Source organism: Falco naumanni, chromosome 5 (genome assembly GCF_017639655.2).
Source record: "Falco naumanni isolate bFalNau1 chromosome 5, bFalNau1.pat, whole genome shotgun sequence".
NCBI classification, from domain to species: Eukaryota; Metazoa; Chordata; class Aves; order Falconiformes; family Falconidae; genus Falco; species Falco naumanni.
The window spans coordinates 55,537,182-55,558,387 of NC_054058.1; the positions used below are offsets into that span (position 1 = coordinate 55,537,182).

The following is a 21,206-nucleotide window of genomic DNA, read 5'->3' on the forward strand; positions in this document are numbered from 1 at the left end:
CCTAAGATTTGCAAACCTTCCAGTTCCATTAAATAGTAATCATTGTGAGAGAGCACAATGGATTGTAGGTATAACAGCTGGGTGGAATGAGCTGAAGGCACAAAGAGCTTGTTGGAATGAACGTTGTTGTCTCGTGTGAGATTTAACAGAGCAGATGTAAACGGTTGGACTCGATGCTGAGTCTACAAAAATTGTCTTCCTGAAGAGGGTGCCTCCAAAGGAGCTCCTGAGCCTGAGCCTGCCAACTGACTCCACACGTGAGCAGTTCAGAGAGAAGTCGAAAGCAGTGGAGCGACTGTCTGTGTGCTGATTCCATCACTGTGCATTACTGTGCAGCCATGTTAACTCATTCCCAGTGCAGTCCTAATGGCTGCTTCAAACAATCCCGTCTGCCATAATAATGAAGTCAGTAGTCATTCAAAACATGCCAAAATTTTCCGTTATCTGTCTTGTTCTACTTCCTCTCATCCTTTGTGCTGCTTTTCTCTCTGTGAAGGGAATGGCATAATCATTACCTAGCAATGGGAGAAGCTGGCACATTGGCGTTCAGCAGATGTACTCAGCAGCTTGCAGTCCTGTAGCTCCACATGCTCAAACTCCCCCTGAGAGAAGCAGCAGCTTCATTTGGGTAGTGATAATTTACTGGTTCCAGACAGTGTTGGTGGAGGAATAACTGATTTCATTCCTGATGATATGCATCCTTACTAGTCAGTCAGTCCTTACATATAAATGCTCAGAGTGAGTTAAAAGCTTTTCAAAAAGAGGCAAGATTGTCTTTATGGATAATCCATTAACTTCAGTCTGGGTAGAGGGTTTGGCCCAACATGTTAATGGCCAAATCAGCATGTCTGATAGTGTGTCATGTGTAGTACATAATTCTGTAGTTTTTACATTGATTATACGCTTTAGAAGATCCATTTAACACTTTTGGGGAACATCCATTTCCCTAAATTCCTTAGCAAGGTAGCAATGGAACTGCAGACTAGGAATCTCATGCTCCACTGGTGATTACTGGCATAATCAAAAACGTAACCCACTCACTTTAGTTCTGCTTAGTAAGCCTGAATAGTACTAAAATCAGCGTACTGCCAACCTGCTGAGCCTGTCTGCCGACACCCTTCAAGTGATGGCCAGAGCTCCTGGTTTCACCTGAGAGGAGCCCAAGGCAGCCTGTGGTCAGGCCCAGGAATCTGGGAATGTCATTTACATGTTGCCAAACAAAATAGCGTTAGCAGACCTGAGACCAGCAGTATTAGCAGCAGTCACATGCAGACACCATAAAATTAAAGCAAAATTGAAAACTGAATTTAAAACCATTAAGAAAAAAATACGACCAAGGTCGCTATATAATCCAATGGCAGCTTCCTACCAGCTACTCCATCTTCTTAGGGCAATAACCCCACAGATGATCAAGTCACGGAGGAAAATAGCTGGAGGAGCGGTGAGCATCTTTGCAGCCACTGCTCAGCGCAGTTAATACTGCTGCATTGTGTATCCATAACAAAACCATTTCCTCCCCTCCTCAGAGCCCTAGGAATGTGAATCACACATGCAGCTGCAAAAAAAAGTGTTTTACTGCAGCCTGGAAAGCAGTGCGATTGATATGGCAGGCCTTGGTAGAGCTGGAGGGAAATACCCTTTCCCACACCCAAAACTTTATTAATCTTTTGCAGATGAAAAAGTAGTTAATTTTTCTTTAAAAGTCCTTCCACCTGTCTGAGAGAATAAAAACCCTCTCTTTTAATGTTCTCCATTATAGAAAGCAAACACTGGGGGAAAACGGCTGTAATATTAATCAGACATTCATGGGATTATTCTAGAAATTACTTCTACAGTTTTTTGGAAACACATCACCCTGGATGTGTTTAAAAGGTCAATGATTAGTGCCAGGTAGAAGTTAATTACAAATGAATTTGAGGAATACTGTAAGATCGCTACTGTAAGACTCGGGGGTTTTGCCTCTTTCCTGTTTGAGAGTCCCTTCCCCTGAGGTCTCCCTAGCTGTTAATATGTACCTGTACAAATCAATAGAATTCTGTAGTCACAGAAGTACTGTTCACACATTGATAGCTCAGACTTGGCTACATCAGCTGACTGCAAGCTACTTTCCATGCCCCCCAGCAGCGTATTAGAACCAGGAGGCTTGGGAGATACAAGTATACTGGCAGTTAGCAGTGACCCCTCCTTGCCTGCTCCCAAACACATACTTCAAATGCTTTACTCTAACCGTTCCACTGTCCCAGCGCATTCTGCCCAGTATATTTATGTGCAAGGCCGCAACAGATGATTGTTTCTTTTTGGGAGGTTTTGCAGACATGTATATACATCCTAGAAAAATGGTCGGCACCTACTATGTGTGGGGAAGACAGTAAAATCAATTCATCCTTTGTGCTCTCAGCTGAGGGCCAGGTTTCTTATACTGTGATACAAAGGATTGAATTACATTTCTTTTCAGGGCAGATGAGTTATAGAGTCGTCTACAGAGAGAATCGCCACATAAATTTTTGGTGAGGGGTAATCTCAAAAGGTAACAAATTTTGCAGTAATCCAATCCTGGTGTGATTCTGCCATCACAAGAAGGTGTAATGAGACTACTTTGGACTCTCACACAGCTTCTCAGGTTTTGTGAGGAAAACCTTTTTGATAGATTGTCTTTGTAGTCTGTATGTGAGTATATTACTCCAGCAGACTGTTTCTCTCTATGGTTTCTCTTGTTCTGTTTCTGTCCAGTGGAGAGGGAATGATTTATCTTTGGTTAAATGTTAGTCTGGAAAAGATCTGTTTAACACTTCTAGCCAGAAGGTTTTGAAGCATTCTTAGTTGAGATGAGATGATTTAATTAGGATGCTGAGCATTTAGAAAAATACTCTCTCTGGGACACTTAAGGTTTTTTTAGATTTTTTTTTTCCCCCAAGGTATGGAAAAGCTTTATAATCAGGTGAAATGCCTCATTGTGAGAGACTCCACTCTGAGAAACAGCTCAGGTTTTCTGCCTGAACTGCCCAGAAAAGGCCTTCAATTTAAAGGAAAATTAAAAGAAATAAAATAAGCAGTGGAGAAGGCAGGAAAGGGTGGCAAGCCAGCAATCTTCCAGGAACAAGACTTGAATCTTTGTTTTCTGTAGTTCCGATGCAACTTGCCTTTGCCTTATTTGCCATGTTTTGTTTTCCTTCCTTACAAAGCTGAGCAGCTGCTGCTTAACCCAAAGTCATCTATGCCTTTCTCTGGGAGCTCATCCTGCTGATACCACGGGCTAGAAGCACCCTTATTTGTTATTGGTGTCCTTGCTGGACTGCCGTGGCTGTTTCAGTGACACTTTCCCAAGAGCAGGGAACCTGCCCTGTGGTGTGGCTGTGTGGGTGGGATCCATGGGTGGGAGCACTAAGGCTTCACATGGCTACCTGCCCTGCTTCTGGGGTCAGTGGGGATTATTGTTTCAATGCTAATTAAACAAGAAGAGTTTCTGTCCCTCCTAGCTGACGTGAGACCCTCTCTCAGCCTTTCAGTCTGCTGAGAGAGTTTGACTTGAAGCCAAGACTTTACCTGCTTCTACAGACACCCTTCCTACTGCTTTAGTGAATTAAAGGCCATAACAGCAGGAGAACATTAGTAACGCATTAACTGCAGGGTAGAGATTCGCCATCGCTCACCCATTCACAGTTCCGAATAATCAGTATTGCCTCCATGTATTTGGGATTTGTTGAATGTTAAGAATAATTTGTAGTCTTTAATTTTTGCTGTCTGACTGTGAGCCCATGAGCAGCTCTATGATGTCAGTTAAATCATTCCGGCTCTCACTGAGAGAAGCTATTGACTTGGAAGACGGAGGCTCTTTGGTAAAGCAGCATGACTTTCCTGTTCAAGATAAATATTTCTTCAGTGCAAGGTTTTATTATTTTTTATTTCTCATGGCAGACTGTAAAAATGAACTTGTGGAATGTAAAGTGACTAATTACAAGAAATTCTTATTATCTAGGTAACTTGTCAGACATCATGTGCAGTGATAGTAATCCTAATACTTGAATAAGGATCAACTGGATCATCTTCTTCAAAATATTGTACTGTTCTGTAAAGCAAGGGACTGTTACCTTTCTTACAGACAGGAGCAGTGGTGTTCAACCTGAATACCGCTGTGAGTATCTGAGGCTGCTTAATACAGAACGAAAGCATCAACAGACCACTGTAGTTACATATTCCTTATAAAAAGCAAATTCAGCATCATTCCTATTTATAATTGCTCCTAGCTAAAAATTATTCATTCAGAAATATTTTACGTATCTTCACTACTGGTCTTTTTCAGTCCCCTTGTCCCTATGTCCTATATACTACAGAAAGTAGTGTGAGATGAGTAATGGAAGAGCTCCATCCCCTCCAGGGGCAAGCAGCAGAGGTGCACCCAGAAGGACCCTGATGCTCAGAAGAGTGCCAGGCTGTGGAAAGAAAAGGAGTGTGAGGGCATACTCCAAAGATGACAAAGCGGTTTAGTGTTTTCTTACCGAGGGCGTCACAGATGGCTGCAGGCTGAGGAGAGCCCAGGGCTCGGGCTGCCCCTTTCTTATGCAGCTAACCTTACAGCAGTATGTGAAACGCAGCAGACAGTGCTGCCCTCACCACCATGTTTTTAACTATGCTTTTGGCATGAGATCGTTACAGAGACGGGAGGCCTCCCAGAAATGGTAGCCCAACCAAACATATGCAGTGGCATGATGGGAAACACCCTGCAAATTTGGGTTTGAAATCTCAGGTGCCCATGGTATCTCAGAAGATCATCTTCCTGGATCACTCTTGCAAATAAATGTAGGTGGTAAATCCCACTTGAAAGGGGAATGTAGGCACCAGTGTGCTTCCTTGGAAGCCGCTGCTAGCTGTTGCTTAACACCGCGGTGATGCCGTCAAGCTGCACAGAGACACAGTGATACTCTTGTATTTTGTTTCAGTGTGGTGCTCACCTGGGGCATATTTTTGATGATGGACCTCGCCCAACTGGCAAACGGTACTGCACAAACTCTGCTTCGTTATCTTTCAAGCCAGCAGACAAGAACAACGCCGGAGAAGGCAGCAGTAATGCCAGTCCTGCCCAAACAGGCAAAGCTGAGCTGTAGGATGAAGCAAAGCCTGCAGAAAACTGTGCTGATCCCACACAGCTTACAAGGAATGTTTTCTAAGTTGCCTGCTTTCTTATATCCTAAGAATGTTTAAATGTGTGAAAGCATTTTGCACCATCCTTCTTCATCACCTTTTCAAAACAGAGGCCTTGCCTGCCAGTGCATTTACTATATAATTGGATTTAAAAATGTGCTGCCTGACTCCGCAGGTTTTCTTTTCCTTTCTTATTGTTGAGATTGCTGTGGGGAATCCTTAAATCAAGAAGCTTTGGCATCATTAGTTATTAGTTTCTTCTTAGTGCTGTGCTACTCTAGGTTTGAACACTTCCTTTTTGTGTGGGAGATGGGACTTGTGTTTATCTCCAGTCTATAGGAAACTTCTGGGCACAAGAAAATCCTGAATTCCTAGCACATCTTTGCTTTGTTCTGACTTGCGAGGCATGCAGCCTTTGGTCATATGTATTCAGCCATCTCCCAGCATCAGCCACGCCCTGCAAAAACTTGTAGTTACGGCTGTTCCTTCCCAGTGTAGAGAGATGGATGAGATTTAAAGCCCATCCTTGGCTAATTTACTGCCAGGATTTCAAGGGTCTGGTTGAAAGGATGTAAACATTGTTTCAGCCTCTATTTTTCCCCCTTTGTTTGATATTTAAATCAAGGTTTTAACTAGTAAGGCTCACTTTTGCAGCCTACTAATGAGGCTTTGTCTTTTTGCGAGGCCTGTTCAGCAACTGTAAATCAAATCTGAATTAAAGTTGAAATCTGCAGGGGGTAATTATATGGACAAGTGCAGAGATAAACTTGAAAAGCAAAGTAGATGAGGGATGACACTAGGCTCTTTATCGTGTTGGTTGCTACCAGGATTCAGAAAACAACGGTTTCTGATAAAAGGGTGTTTAGGAATGAATGTGGCAGAAAGAGGGATACCCTCCTCAAGTACCCATTTTTAAAGATTAGCTGGTCTGGATACATAGTGCCTACAAGGCCGCAGCCTTTAATTTGTGCAGTTGTGGTGTAGGACACGAGTGATGGGGTTGGTGTAAGAAATGAATTCAAAAAAAGCCTGTCTGAGCTCCAGAAATTTTAATATAGTAAGATTTGCTGTCCCATAACATGTTTTCCACAGCTGCTGTTAGATTTTGTTGGATAACAGTTTGCCTGAAATTATGCAAAATACTGTTCTTCATTCTTCTTTACCATACAGTATTTGCTAACACCACTTTGCCTTTAAGCATTGAGAGGCTTAATGAATATAGTGTTTACTTTTATTAGCAAACTTTGTGACTAAAATATTTGGATCCAATTTTATTTCTACTAGCCAACCACTGATCTTTATGTAAGCAGGATGGAGGTTTTTCTGTCAGTGGTAATAGATGTATTATCTAAAGTACAAACATCCTTCAGTTAAAATAGAGCTACTGTAAAAGCATACCGAATGGTCAGAATTGCCTTTTTTTAGCAACATAAAAAAGACATAAAAAAACATATCTTAACATCAAATAGATGCAAATAAGGATGATAAATATTTAGAGCTAAAACACTCGGGCTCTGCTGTAGCAAGTACTCACATGAGCCAGATGTCATGCAAGGAATTGCTTATTGGCTACAGGAAAGGTGCAGACTGACCTTTGCTGTTTCAAGGTGGTCAAGTTTCTCCTGGTCCCATTGGTTTTTAGCAATTTCTTCTAGGAGTGCTTTTATCCCTTGCTTATAATTAAAGAAAAGTAGGTTTTCTCTACCACATTTTCTGACAAAAACATAAAAAAGGCAGCATCTATAAAAATGTGGTACATAAATGGTTTAATTCCAGATTGCTGTTGGATTTGTGTGTTATCAAATTTCAGTATATTCCTGCCTTATGTTAAAGAAATATATTACTTAAACTTCAGTATGCAGTAATGTATGCTGTCCTACAGGAGATTTATTTTTGCAGGATATGGAGTGCAATGAAATGAGTCAATATGGTGAGGTGTATGTGATCTCTGGGAGTTAGAACATTTAACATAGGAAATGCATTGTTCTCTCTTGTGTGCAAACTATACCACAGTGCAAGGTAAGACAGATTTCCTTTTATTGCTCTCCGAAGATGCTAGTAAGGACTAGTATTGAACCTTCCAAATTTGGTTCAGTCTGGTTGTGATCATGACAGAGGAAACTTGGGAGCTGAGAACAATATATAAAATAATACAAAATATTTCTGTATGTTTAAATTTTGCACTGTCTAGATGCTTATGAAAACTGAATGCAAACTGTGTAGAAATTGCAAACTATATTTTATAATATCTCTATTGTTACTCAGATGTTTAAATAGCATACCTTAAAATATCATGTAAGCCACACATGTTATTTATATATACTATATATATAAAAATACACATTTTTTATATATATGTACACACACATATATATTATCCAAGTATAATTTTAGCCTTCGATACCTTTTTAATAACTAAAACCTTTCCTTAAGAGGGTTGAATACTTTTAAGAAATCAAATACACATTTTTCAAATTAAATTTGTTTTCATATATTTGTTGTACACAAATATAAAATAAATTTCTTTATAAATGATTCTGTTCTTCTTCCTTATTTATCTGGTTTTATGCAGGTTTTTGCACCCCTAGCTGCAGCAGGTATTAGGGAACTGCTTTTGCTTAGCTTTCCCTTAACTTACTGTGAATATTTGCACTTTATCTCTAGCAGGTTTCTGGCAGGGGTGCAGCACTGCAGGGTACCAGGTGTCCTTGCACTTACCTTGCACTTACCAGCTTTCAAGAGAATATCACAAGCATCCAGGCCCAACAGAGAGGCGAAACATTTAGAGAAAGGCTCAACTTTTACTTAGCAGAAGTTTTGACCAATTTCAAAAGATGCGGCGTGGGATGTGCTGACTCACAGGGGTGCTGCAGGAGCCCCGCGGTGCCCGGGCTCAGTCTTCAGTGGAGGAATTTGGCTGGAAAGTTTGTTTTTGTCAAGGTTTCATCTCCACAGATGCAGGTTTGGAATGCCCTGTGGGCAGCAGGTTAATGCCACTCAGTAGATCAGCTCTGCAGTGGGTTATAAAAGATAGGTGCAAGAGAGGGGAAGAAGTTGCAGGCTGTCTTCAAACCAGCTCCCGTGTCTGTATTCATGGGAACCAGAGGGTTGTATGAAAATGAATTCACTTGCTACTTGTTCTTGAACATTGCAGAGTGTCCTAGGACAGCTGACAGACTTATTTTACAAGTTTAGTATAATGCCTGTTAGTACAAATATTAATCCCTTGTAGCCTCTGCCTCCTACGCATCCACTGTAGTTCCCTTTCAGAACTGTAATAGTCTGACCAATGTCTGAAACGAGAGACCAACAGGTACTCACTAAAATGAGATGCAGGGCTAGAGACCTTGTCGTGGCTTTGCTTATTGTGAAGTAATGCCTTGGCCCCTTATTTGTACTCACAGTTAAATGGTGTCTGATGGCTCTGTCATCTCTTGGGATGAAAGACAAGATACAACTGAAGCACACAGCTTGCTTCCAGTGGCCCAGCACAAGATAATGATAGTAATGAACCACAGGATAAGACCTGCCCAGTGTACTAGCATGAGGTATGAGACCTTATTGCCCTCTCAACAGCTGACAAAGGTGGAGCTTTCTGTGGCACTAGCTAGGCTCCATTGTATTTCCTCTTCTTCCTCATCCCAAAAATGGCTCAGTTAAATAAGAAAACATCGTAGGTCAGCCCTTCTATTGGGGTGACAGTGAAGAATGCATTATCATAAACGTGATGCCAGGCGTGGATGTAGATATCGGTACTCTATTGATTTTGCTGAAAGGCCTTAGTTGTAATTCACTTAGCCTTGTTTCACAGTCCTTTTAGCCATCTGAATTTCGTAGGCCATGAGGTTAGGCCTTCTCTAACAGAATATGTGTTGTATATTAGTTTTTATTACTGTTCAGTATATTACAAAATGTCTGTGGTTAATGTCACTGAATGGCCAGCAGTCCGCTGCTCCTTCACCTATGGTCTGGGAGGGGTGATGAAATACATGACACAGGCTGCTTTGCTGGTCCTAACTTAGAGTTTCAAAATCATGCCTCTCTGATCCCATCCTTGAAGGAATTTAAGGATGAAAACAAAACAGATGTTGACACTTTCCAAATTAAAATCAGTGTGCTCTATACCCACTTGTTCACAGAACAAATGGCAGAGTATTCAATGGCACTAGAAGCAAATTCATCAGCTTCCAAATTCAGTAGAATAAGACAAAATGTTGCTCAGCTCATTGGCAAACTGAACTATTAGTTCTTGTTTTATTGACTATTAAAATGAGGCCACCTACAGGTCCCACAATAAACCTGCGAAAATGTTTAATCCTGCATATGGAAAGAGCTGCATTTCAGTCTGGCTTGCTCCCGCTTTGTTATAAGGAGAATTCATACACCACAGGGTCTGACTACACTTTTCAGATCAAAGCTGTGACAGCAGTCTGCAACTGTATCTTTTTTACAGTCATTTTTCTGAAAAAAAAAAAAAAGGCAAAAAAAGCGCAAGATAATACTTCCAAACATGCTCCAATCAGTGAAATCACTGAAATAGCCAGACTCTGAGCAGTGTAGGCATGCAATGTTCTGAAATTCTTATACAGGCCACCGGTATATGTGTATATGTAAATGCACTAAGCAAAAAGGTCTCTGTTATGTCCACATGTTTTTGGGATCAGGACACACTCGAGCAGCCCAAATTAAGCAGGAATAGTACACTCAGAAACCTTCCCCAGAGACCACCTAGGACTTGCAGCCAGCCTTCTCAGACCTTTTGCTTAGCCAACACAGGCCAGCTGAAAAAGAGAAGCGGTTCCAGAAAAGAAAAGAGAAGAGGCTTCCAGTTTCAAACTCCTCTTTTATTCACCTCATGTTAGACAGCTTGCAAACAGCACAGACATTTTACTCTGTAGATATCTTAGCCAGCACATTCTCATTTGGTGCTCTTTATACTTTCAGTACAGATGATACCTGTGGTCTCAGTTTTTTTAGCCAGGAAATTTTACTTCCCTAATGCAGCAGGTCTGTTTCCATCCCCTCCATTTTCAATTGCTGCAAGGATTTTCTTCTCTTTTGTTTTTCAATAGCTGGTATTCCAGACAGTGGTATATTACTATTTTTTTTCACTGTAGCCTAAAAACCATCTGAACTGCAGCTTTACCTTGTCTTAGACTGCATACTTCTCACTTCTTGTCTGCCCAAATGGCAGGAATATTCCCCAAAATACAAGCAATCACCTACTGGCAATATAAGAACTGTGACAAATTGTGTGTGCCCACTTGCTGGGAATAGCAGCAGTTCTTTGGAAAAGCAAATAAAATATGTCTTTATCATCCTGTTAAAGTGGAAAAGTTGATTTTGTGTGTGGGCTAGTTAATTTTCGTGTTTTTCCAGGCCACCATAAAGCCCTTCTTCTTGCAGTCCGGGTATTGTCTGCTCTAGTTTACAGCTTTGTTATTGTATGTTTCACACAAACACGAACATCTGGAGAACATCCTCAGGTATAACCGCTGGGCAGTGCAGAAAAGATCTGGCATGATCTGAAAGAGGTTTTTCTTCCCATGAAAGTGCACCCCTGGGACTGAGAAACTTGGAAGGTCTGTAATAGCATAGAGATCCTTTCACCTCCAGAACACCACTTTACATTTGGCCTGGTCTGTGACAGCCAGCACCCCTGGTGATTTCTTAGCTGTTCACTGTTGTTTTTGTGAAATTAGTTGGTGCTGGTACCGGTTCACAGAAATCACTGTGTCAGTATCACTGAGAGCTTCAGTGATACTGCAGCTGGTGAGGAGATGGAATTCCACGCTGTAAGAGCAAGTTTCTAGCCAGAGAGCAGTCAGCAGATGGAAGGGTAGGTGGAGGGTGAAGAAGGAGGAATTTGCATTTTGTCCCTTGCTGCTTGCTCCTCCTGGTCACCTTAAATTACATGGATTTCCATCATGGCACTGTAAGATTAGGACAACACAGGCTTGTGAAACCCTCTAAAAATAGATCCTATTTCTTAACTTCATTCCAGTGTCTGTCTAACACCACTGACTTCAGTGAAACAAAGCTCCTGCAAGTCTTGAGGGGATGGAAAGGACTATGGTCTACTGAGGAAGATTCCTCAACATACTTGAGATAAAATATTTTCAAGACTCGAAATCTTTCATAGGAATAGGATGCCTTTGGATAATCCGACTCCTCCAGATAACTAGTACAGAGAATAGGAATACTAAACCCCATGGACCAAATTCTCAAGGGAAAGGTCCGTACCAGCTAAAGCACAGCACTGCTGACCCCTCACTGAGACAGACCCCCAGCTACCTCTCTGCAAGCATCATTATTGCTCCATTTTCACACCTTTCTTTAACGTGCTGCAGAAGATACTTGCAATCACAGTGTGTTCATACACTTCTGCTGCTTCAGCCCTGTTGTACAAGTTTTTGAGAAAGGTGATAATATTATCTTGTTCCTAGTTTGAACAATTTATAGGGAAAAAAATCCGAACGGTTTGGGTTTTTTTTTCCAAAGCTGAGAAAATTCTGAGGAATCTCTGGAATTTGTTGTCTCCGTGTTGTCAACTTCAGTTTTCTGGCTACCACCAGTCCCGGCAGTCACCAGTGACCATGAATTCATTATTCTGTGTTGATAAATTGCAATTTTATCTTTGTTTGGCTAGGGTTTTTAGTAGCCTGCCAACTCAAAACCATTGCCTAATATATCATAAGAGGGCAGATATGTTACAGCGTATGTCTGTGGTGGGTAAGCAGCTCCTACCAAATCCTGGGCATTCCAGCACCCTACTGAGGAAGGAAAGCAGTGCCCCAAATAATTTAGATTGCAGATTTTTCTTTTCAAATAAAATATTTTTTGTTTTTCAAGGTCAGACGCTTGGGGCTGTTCAGGTCACAAGACGCCAGAGGCTGTTTACTTTGGAAAACAAGGACATCTGTGGTGGGAGGTGCTCTTAGCAACACCCAAATCTAGCATTTTAAACCAAACACCAGTCTGGCCAAAGGGCAGCTTCACTCATCCTTACTGAGACTGTGACAGAGAGGGAGAGCATCTAAAAGCTGGCTGACATACATACAACAGGAATAATATTTGGTATTCTCACTTATGAATTCAAATACCTCAAAGCATGTGGGAGATCTTCATATGAAAGGAATAAATATTTTGCATTGACTGCAGTCAGTGTTTACAGTGGAAAGTGATTTCTTGAAAGGCTGAGACAGTGCCCCGTGTTGGGTTGCATCTAAAAGTGTTTTGGTCGTAATGGAGCAGCACTTTTCGTACACCCAGGTGCCAAGTGGGATGGTTGGTTTTCCTTTTCCCTTTGAGTATTTTATTTCATCTTTCATTTGGGTCAGCTATTCAGGCTACAGAGAATTCCACAAGTCAGATTTCCTTCTAGGTCATTAATGGAAAAACAGAAGAAATGAATCTTTGCAAAGGTGATACAGAATGGCAAGAAAAAAAAACCAGTGCAAAAGGTTCCTAATGTTAGTACAAATGGAGGTGCTTTTTGTAGGGAGTTTTGTTTCCCTTCTGAATTGCATTGCAAGGCTGAGGCTGATGGAGCAGGAGCCGGCCAAGCCCGCTCTTCCTAAGAGTACAGGGCTTGTCATATCTGAGGACCACTTGGCTGAAAAGGCCGTGTCTCCTAGACGTTACTGAATCCACCCTGGCTTAACCACGCGTCTCCAGCCATTTCCATCCCTAGCTGGGTGGCCATGCATGAGTTTATAACACTGTTTAAAAATGTATGTGATTTTTTCTGTACGTGGACATTTTTTTTCATCCTAGCTTTTTTACCACAAGCCAAAATTGCCATAGGTAACTACTTTCCCACTGTGAAGACATTTGTTTCCTGTTGACATTTAATTAGTAGATACATTCTGTAGGTCAAGTTAAAGGGCAAAAATAAAAATCAATTTGAGATGATTTAGCCCATTCTTAATCAGAAAAATGTTGTTTAGAAATGTTAAACTGCAGTAAAAATCCACATCTATGCGGACTCACCTAGAGTTTCACAACAGCAGTGAGGACAGGGCACAGAGCTTCCTATTTTAAATGTCTTCAAAATATCCCTTCAAAGAATCTCTATTAGGTGTTAGGAGTATAGAGCCTGTGGCATCCAGTTACACAGTTTTGACCATTTAAGAGAAGTGAATAAAATAGGGTTAGTTTCAGAAGCATACTGTGAATGGATTACTGTTTTAGCCCTGAAAATACACATTTCTTCCAGCAGTATAAAAGTGAGGGAAGCGTTTATGCCACCAGTGTAGGAAACACATCTCTCTTCTCCAATGGCTAAACTAGACTACTGAGAGCTATCAAACTTGCTAATGACTGAGGGAAAGCCTTCCAGTGCCTCACACTGGTAAAACCTGAGTGTTTTCTGTAGCATTACTTCCGTCTGACACCAGTGTGAATGAAAGGCAAATAGAATGCAGCATGAATGTAACACATAATGTAGGTGCTCTTAATGGCAGCGAGTGAATATGGAGAAGCAAGTCCAGCAACCCCAGGAGACAACGGCATAAATTGCCTAAGGCACACTCTGTTACCTTGAGCCTTACCCAGTAGATACATTTCAAAACTAATGACATTTAAATCGCTGATGTTCCAGAGAAAGGACTATGAACTCTGCTGCTTTGTGTAAGGGAGGAAGAAGGGGACAAAATGGCAGGGCTGAGCCAGTGGTCCAGGGGATCATCCTCGAGCCGTGCCATGATGACAGGCAAGGAGACAGCTCGTATGGGCAGATCTCAAAGGCGAGTCACTGACTTCTGCTTTTCAAATGCATACGCTGTCCTGGGCAATGTGTAAATGGTGTGTTTGCCATTAAGTAAGGGAAAATCTGAACTCCATTCCACTCAATCAAACAGATTGTCCTTATCAAAGTCCTTGGTGAGCCAGGCGGTAAAAGAGTAAGCCTGAGGTGGTTTACAAGGTGATACTTAGAGATGTCTTCAAATCATCTGAGGCAATCACTGCTTTAAAAGACAGACATTAGCTAAGAATATTTGTATTTTAAGGGTAACAGGATAACTTGGGACAAAATGCTCACCTCCAGCTCACAAAGAGTTTTCATGCCTGAGATTGTATTACAGTTTAGAAAATCCACAGCAAAGTCTCCAAGTTTGTTTGAAGACATGTATGAAGAATTATATGGTGAAATGTTTCATTCTGGCTGTGAAAAAAGTTAATTCAAAACAACTAAAACGTCAGCCATAAAGATGTACAACATTTTTCAGGAAGCCTTGTCCACCTTGAACAAATGTTTTCATAAAAACCAGCCTGCCTGTAATAATCACTGTTATTGAAAAGACATCGCAAGGTTGCTGTATGGAAATATGTTAAATACGTTCTGAAATTCAATCTAATATAATTTCAACATTAGAGCTCATTCATAATCCTGTATTAAAAGCCTATGCAATTTTCATGAAATATGTCTGCCTGTGTGATCATGAATGCTGAATATTGTCATGGCTTTCCAGGAATTTTCAACCTCAATGCAGAGGAAAGAAAACTCTTCCAACTGGACTTTTACACCAGTGAGAAGAAATAACAATAACAGCTCTAAACTTAAAATAAACATTTCTGGAAAAATACTATCTTTTAAAAGAGGCTGTAGTCTGAATTTCAAGCTACTAGTAAGTAATATGATGCAGAGGCTTTGAATGTGCCTGTGGCTACAGCTCCTTGCTTTGTGTGGTACAGGGGACAAGCAGCCCCAGTACGAAGGAATCTGTTTACTCACGCCTAGATTTAGAAAGAGATCTCTTCAGATGGAGTTGGCTTAAACCCCATAAATATTTATGTTTTGAATGCCCAGTTTACAACTGGATGTAGCTGTTACTCCGGTTATCAAATCAAGCCTTGCTAATTCATGCTCAGTGTCATGGGGATGGAAAGGTAAAGAGAAAATTTTCAGCATCACCGTACATCTGATGTGCTTGTATGAGGTACACTACTTGCTCATCATGATTTTCTTTGTGTTTATAATTTTATAAAAGAAGCAAAGCCTGTAAAGTAGTACTTGCACATACAAAAGGGTGAAGAACGTGAACATTCTGCTTCTCTCTAATGTTTCTGTTCACTGATGGTTCTTTGATATTTTTCCTTTTTATGAGCAACCTTTTTTTATTAGTGGAATATTGCTGGTTCCATGGCATAACTTTAAAATGATAGGAAAAATTATACAACTGGGATCTCAATTATTCAGCACAGCCATTTTAATCCATCATGTTATTTGATCCAGTACAAGGTAATATACATCTTATTTCCAATTAGAATACAATTCTCACTATATTCATCATCTATTGATGTCTGCTTTTCCATTTGCCGGAGACATTAAAGTCTGTGATTCAAAGGGTGCCATTCAGACTGCCCTACTTGTGGACAATTATATAGTGTCCGCAAGGCTGTGTGTAGGTTTGATGCCTGTAGCCCAGGCCAGCTGGGAGCTGCCATGTGCGTTCTTTCCTGCAGTTTCTCACCGGCTGACAACATATGGCAGGAATGGTTCCTCCGTGCCTCTGCAGCCCTGTGCCATTTGTGTGAGCAATACCGCAGAGAACGTTTGAGACTGATTTTGCATGTGACAAAAAGATCCCTTCTCCCACCTGAGGGCCTTATCCTGCAAACCCCTTTGCAGTGCTGTGCATTCTGTGACCCTATGCTTTGCTCTCCTTGCTGTCCTGGGGGCGAGGTGGATGGTGAACCAGGGATGGTGAATGGAGAGGAGAGGAGAAGAGGGGAGGGGAACAGGAATGGGAATAGGAATAGTTGTGGGTGAAACTGGATTGTGGCTCTGACCCATCACCAGCTGCCTGTTGCTGGGTGATGGTGGTCCTGCACCCCTCCTTCTGCCCCTGTCCCTCCACTCCTACCGTTCCCTCATGCTGATAATTTTATACTGGTGTTGAGCTGGTTTAGCTGTCTGAAGTCACAGAAGACTAACCCAGCAATAAAGCCACAGGTAATTTGGACTGCTGAGGTGAACTGACTTACAGCAGGGTGAGATGAGCCCTTGATCTGGTAACCAGGTGCAGAGGGGAGGATCAGCAGGGTCTGGGAGGACTGGGGAGGAGATCGTGGGGACCACATGTCACCCCCCTTAAAGGGAGTGACAAGTTGCTATGCTGTAGCACATGACTTCACTGCTCTGCTGCTCTTTCCCCATCTATATAAACAGCTAACCAACCCCTTCTAATGCTTCAAAAATGTCTTGAAAGGTATCTTGAAAGCCTCCGGTGAATGAAAAGCTGATATTGACTGCAAAGCTGAATGTCCCTTCCATGAGTTGGAGCAGACGTGCACTCAAGACTTACACCAGCTCCATAGTATCAGTTTAACATGATGTGAAAACTCTTCAATATTCTTCTGGCTTAAGTAATTCATATCCAGGTGGTGCTGCCTTGAGGGAGCCCTGTCACCAAAGGACTCCCAAAAGCCATAGCTGGCTTTTGCTCTATGTGGCATTTGCACAACAAACTCCCTGTGGTGCAGCCCATCCGTAGTTACTTATGAACCTGGGTGGGTGTCAGCATTCACCTTGTGTTTACCTTCATCCTGTGCTCACAGGAAAGACAGAGTCTGCTATCTACGTGAGAAAACTTTTCAGAAATTTGTCCCTCTGAGTTAATAGATGTGTATCCAACTTTAGTTGGCCAAGAAACGTGGAAGAGGCCTTTGCCTATGTGACAACTACCTTGATGCACTTAAGAGATTTCAGGTAGACTGTCCCTCTCTCAGATTTTAGGGTCCCTTTGAAAGTAGATTTATCCTTGGTCTTTTGGTAGAGTACGTACACTATAGAAAAAGGCAAGAGAATACAAAGAGCAAAGCTCAGCAGCACTCACAGCCACATCCTGGGCTGGGTGAGAGAACCTCTTTGCACAGCATACCTGTGAACTTGGAGGTGAGGACTGGAAAGCAGATTACTTTAGATGGCGGTAGGACTCCTGTGACGCTTCCATGGAATTAGAGGTTGGATCACTCCCATTTCTTTGGTTTTCTAATATGCTAAACTCCCAAGCACAATTCACGCAGATCTGAGCTGAGAGCAAAGCTATGGTATTGAAATAGACTGTTCAGTGGGTTAACTTGAGTTAAGGAACTTTCCCAAAAAGCTGCTCTAAAGCTCCTTAAAACTGCTGCAGCGGTGGCGAACAGTGTCTTTGGGGAGCGACCAGGTCTAAACTGAGAAATCACACCAATGCCCACCTCTCTGTGTACAGCGGGCTTCATTCTCACACTTCCAAATGAACAGGCCGCTTCCCACATATGCAGCTGTCAAAGTGAGATTTTAACTGTTTCCGTCTCAAACCTTGCTTCTTTGTCTGTGTATAAAGTGTCCTGGCAGATGACCAGGTTACTGTAAGGTGATGTTGAGAAGATGGATAGGGAACAGCAGTTCACTTTCTTGTGGGACAAGAACTAGAGGGGACCCAGTGTCATTTCCAGGCAGGGAGTTTAGCGGAAGCAAGAGACAGAACCTTTCTGTACAACACAGAGTTACTCTGAGGGACTCAGTGCTACAGGACGTTATGGGGTGCACAAGGACACATGATTCCAAGGGATTAGGCAAAATTATGGAAATACATGTACTATTTAAAACCAGTGATACAGGCACAAACGTGAGCTCAGGGATATCCTAACCAATTTAATGCTTGAAGCTGGGAGTCTATAGCAGAAGCAGATTGATAACTTTCTAACAGATATTCTTTAAGAGGCCACCACTGGCATGGATGGGAGAGAGGAGGCTAAGCGAGGTTGCCCTGGGCAGCTGCTCATCAAGTGTGACACATGCAGCTCACTCAGGCATCCCATGTGTATGCACATTAAGTGTACACATGCAAGCTCACCCTTGCTTGCCCTACGGTAACTCCTCCCACCCTAGACCCTCAGCCTCATGCACATTTGTGAAAAGCCAGGGTGAGAACATGGTTGCCTTGCCCTTTGCTCTGTCTTTCACCCCAGGAGAGGAATTTAATTTTGCAAGGTGCTGAGCACTGTTGTCTCAGGGTAACTGCTGGTGAGCTCTGTGCAAGCCTTGCTTTGAATTGTTTTTATCAATGAATATTTTTATTGCAGGTGACACACATTTGAACTAATGCAAATTTTTAAAATCCTTTGCAAAGGTGTGGAAGGGTATGAGCATACAGCTCTGAAGTTTTATAATCTTTTTCCAGGGGCCTCTTTAAAAACTGTCCCTTTGCTAATCTCAATAGGTAGCAAGCTCTAAGAGTCATGGTAACAATGGAAAACTTTTGGTATCCTTAGAGACACATTCTTGCAGGGACTTTTACAAGTAGATCAAAAAGTAGATCTATATATTTTCACATAAACATTTGAAAAGCATTATGGTGGAAATACTTTTTTTTTTTTACTTGGTGGTAGCAAAAAGGGCCTTGATAGTTGTAACATTATGAAGCATTGGCATCCTGCAAGTGGCGGTTACACAACAGAGAAACTCCAGAATCTGGCACCATAAAGCTTTTCAGAGTGCAGATCCACATTTATGCAGAGAAACCCTGAGATTTAACTTATGGTTGCACTGACCAGGAACAGGAAATTTCCCTATGATGGTGTAGCCAGGCTACATGCAGCCTCTTGAAAGCTGCAGGAGGCAGCCACATCATTTCAAAGGTAAATGAAAACATCCCTTAAAACTGCAAATCTTCCAAAAGCCTCTGCCCAGCAGAAGGTAAAGGCAGCAAGTTGCTATGTGCTGCTGTTTCTTTGGGACAAGTGATTACTGCTGCTCAAGATGTCTTTTGGAAAGGCTACCCAGGAACACACATCCCGGGAAGGGGCACTAACAAGCACTGTATTTGTAAAGGTGTTCTGCATTTCGATTTTTGCAGGGAGTTGGGAGGCTGCCTTAAGGATAAACATTTCTTAGTGGGGGATGAAGCAAGGGGATTCCCTGGATTAGGCAGGGAATGGGGATGTGCATTGGTGGGGCAAAGGCAGTGATCTCCTGCAGCATTTGATGTACTTCACTTGTGGGTCTGGAGCTGGTGCTAGAATCTCACACCTCTATGAGATGCAGTGCACTGAGAAGCAGAAGGACTTCAAAACATGTTTTGAATTATTTAACCTCAAAACATTAGCAAATGCAGATGCTCTTGGACATTGAGCTGAATCTGTAAGAACGGGGGAGGAACACAGGGAGAAAGGAAAAAAATTTAAAAGCCATGGGAACAGGTAGACTCATGTAATTTATGTAGGAGGAAACTAAGGCACAAAAGCAGTTATGAGCCGTCTGAGGTCAGTCAGACAGTAATGTTGAGAGCAGGGAACCTTTAACTCGCCATCCTTGCTTTAGTCCCCAGACATGCGTGACCATGCAGGAGAGACCCTTAGCTTCTGGTCTGGATGCTGACCTTGCTCCCCTGCTACTTGAGGCTGAGCAAGCAGATGCCCCCTAGGCTTAGAGTGAGGGTGAGGAGGGAGGTTTTGGGGGTGGGGGTGTGTCACTGGTGACAGTGCTGATGGGCAGTGAGGTGACTTTGTATTTTTAAGGTGACTACACCTGCAGCAGGTAGCAGAAATTACTGGAGAGTAACTATTCCAGAGGGGACTGTCAAAAACAGCCACCATCATGGGCTGTGTACAAGCAATAAGAGTTTTAGTTCTCATCTGGCAGCCCCAAGCAGTCATCCAAAGGGTTGAAAAAGAGCAGTATCTTGACTGCTCCATGCAAGCCAAGCCTTTCCATGTCCCAGTTCGCGGCCTTTCCCTGCCTGGTGGGAATCCCTCTGCCTGTCCCTTGCATTTGGGCTCACATTGACAGGGTGTGTTGGCTGGTCTGGGGTCGCCAAGCTGCAAAGAAACACACTCTGTTGGGTCCGGAGCTATGTGCTTGCTTTCATCACATGGATATGCGACAACGTGTCACTTTAAAGTAGTTCAAGTAAGAGAGATGGAGGAACATATGAGGAGGAGGGAGGCAGGAAATGTGTCATAAATCCACAGCGAGAGGGACTCTGAAGTAAGAGAATTAACGATTCTGGAAAACACATAAAAATCTGCCATAGAAAGGGCACTGTCAATGCATCCTGTCAGTGCAGTTTGCTTTTTTTTTCCTAGGGTTCAATATAATATAAAAAACGTTCACCTTTACTAGATGATCCATGAAAGCCTGTATTTCACATGAGATTTGGTTTTCGTATGTATAGGCTTGGTTTTTCCAGACACTGGTGGATATCAGTCGCCGTCATATAAAATGTGGCCACCAGCACCTGGGGTCTCCCAGGGACTGTCTCTTCCAAGTGCTGTTCCTCACGCAAGGGCCACTTTGTTGTTTCTACTTTTCATTCAAGTAAAGCTGAACTGAGGAATGCATAGTTAAATAAAAAATAATGGAGAAAGATCAGACTGAAGTAATTCCCCCTCCCAAAAAATCCCACTCGTGCAATCATCAGATATGTGAGGCTTTGTGCTTTCTCATGTTGCTGTTGTAAAGAGAAAGACATTTTAAATCCACTCAAGTATTACAGAAAGTCTCAAATATTACAAAGAATTTCTGTAGACATTTGTCCCACTGCAGGAATCTCAAATTCCCTCAACACCTAGAATATTAAGCAATCTGGAGCTTGTACTTTTAGACCAGGAGTTAAGAGAAGGGAACATCCTGGCTTGCCTAAAAATGACTGGTGAAAGGAAAAGTTGCCAGTGCAGCAACCACCAGCCTCTCTGGCAGTCAGCTGTATTCTTGTTCAGCCACCCCCACCACCTTCATGACACTTAACATGTTCAACACGGGGAAGAGGCCTCCAGGCCCTGTCCAAAAGACTCAGTGATGCTAGTGAACAACAAAGAACAGGATTTACTTTGTGGAACCAACTTTAAGCATGATGAAAAATAATTTCTTTACAAAAGCAAATGAACGGGGAAATCCCAGCCTGAGAGGAGGACTTCCCCCTGACAGCCAGCGTGTTCCTCACTGTACCTCCTTGTCTTACTCCTTGGCCACGCTGCGTAGTAGTGAGGACACGTACCAGTAGTTTTGGTGGCAGTTGATTACAAAGGGTTGATTGCGTGGCTTTGTTTGGCTGCATCTGCAGGGTATTCTTACAGAC

General features: G+C 42.3%; 1 protein-coding gene across 5 annotated transcripts in view; it reads left to right on the top strand.

Annotated features, from left to right (window-relative positions):
• Positions 1 to 7,615, top strand: part of MSRB3 (methionine sulfoxide reductase B3) — an 86,383-nt gene extending 78,768 nt beyond the window's left edge. For all 5 annotated transcript variants that reach the window (XM_040596137.1, XM_040596136.1, XM_040596139.1 and 2 more), the window contains one exon: positions 4,938 to 7,615. In XM_040596137.1, coding sequence (XP_040452071.1) covers positions 4,938 to 5,102 — 165 coding nt within the window. In that variant the 3' untranslated portion in view covers positions 5,103 to 7,615. The remainder of the gene's footprint in view (positions 1 to 4,937) is intronic.
• The last annotated feature ends 13,591 nt before the right edge of the window (positions 7,616 to 21,206 follow it).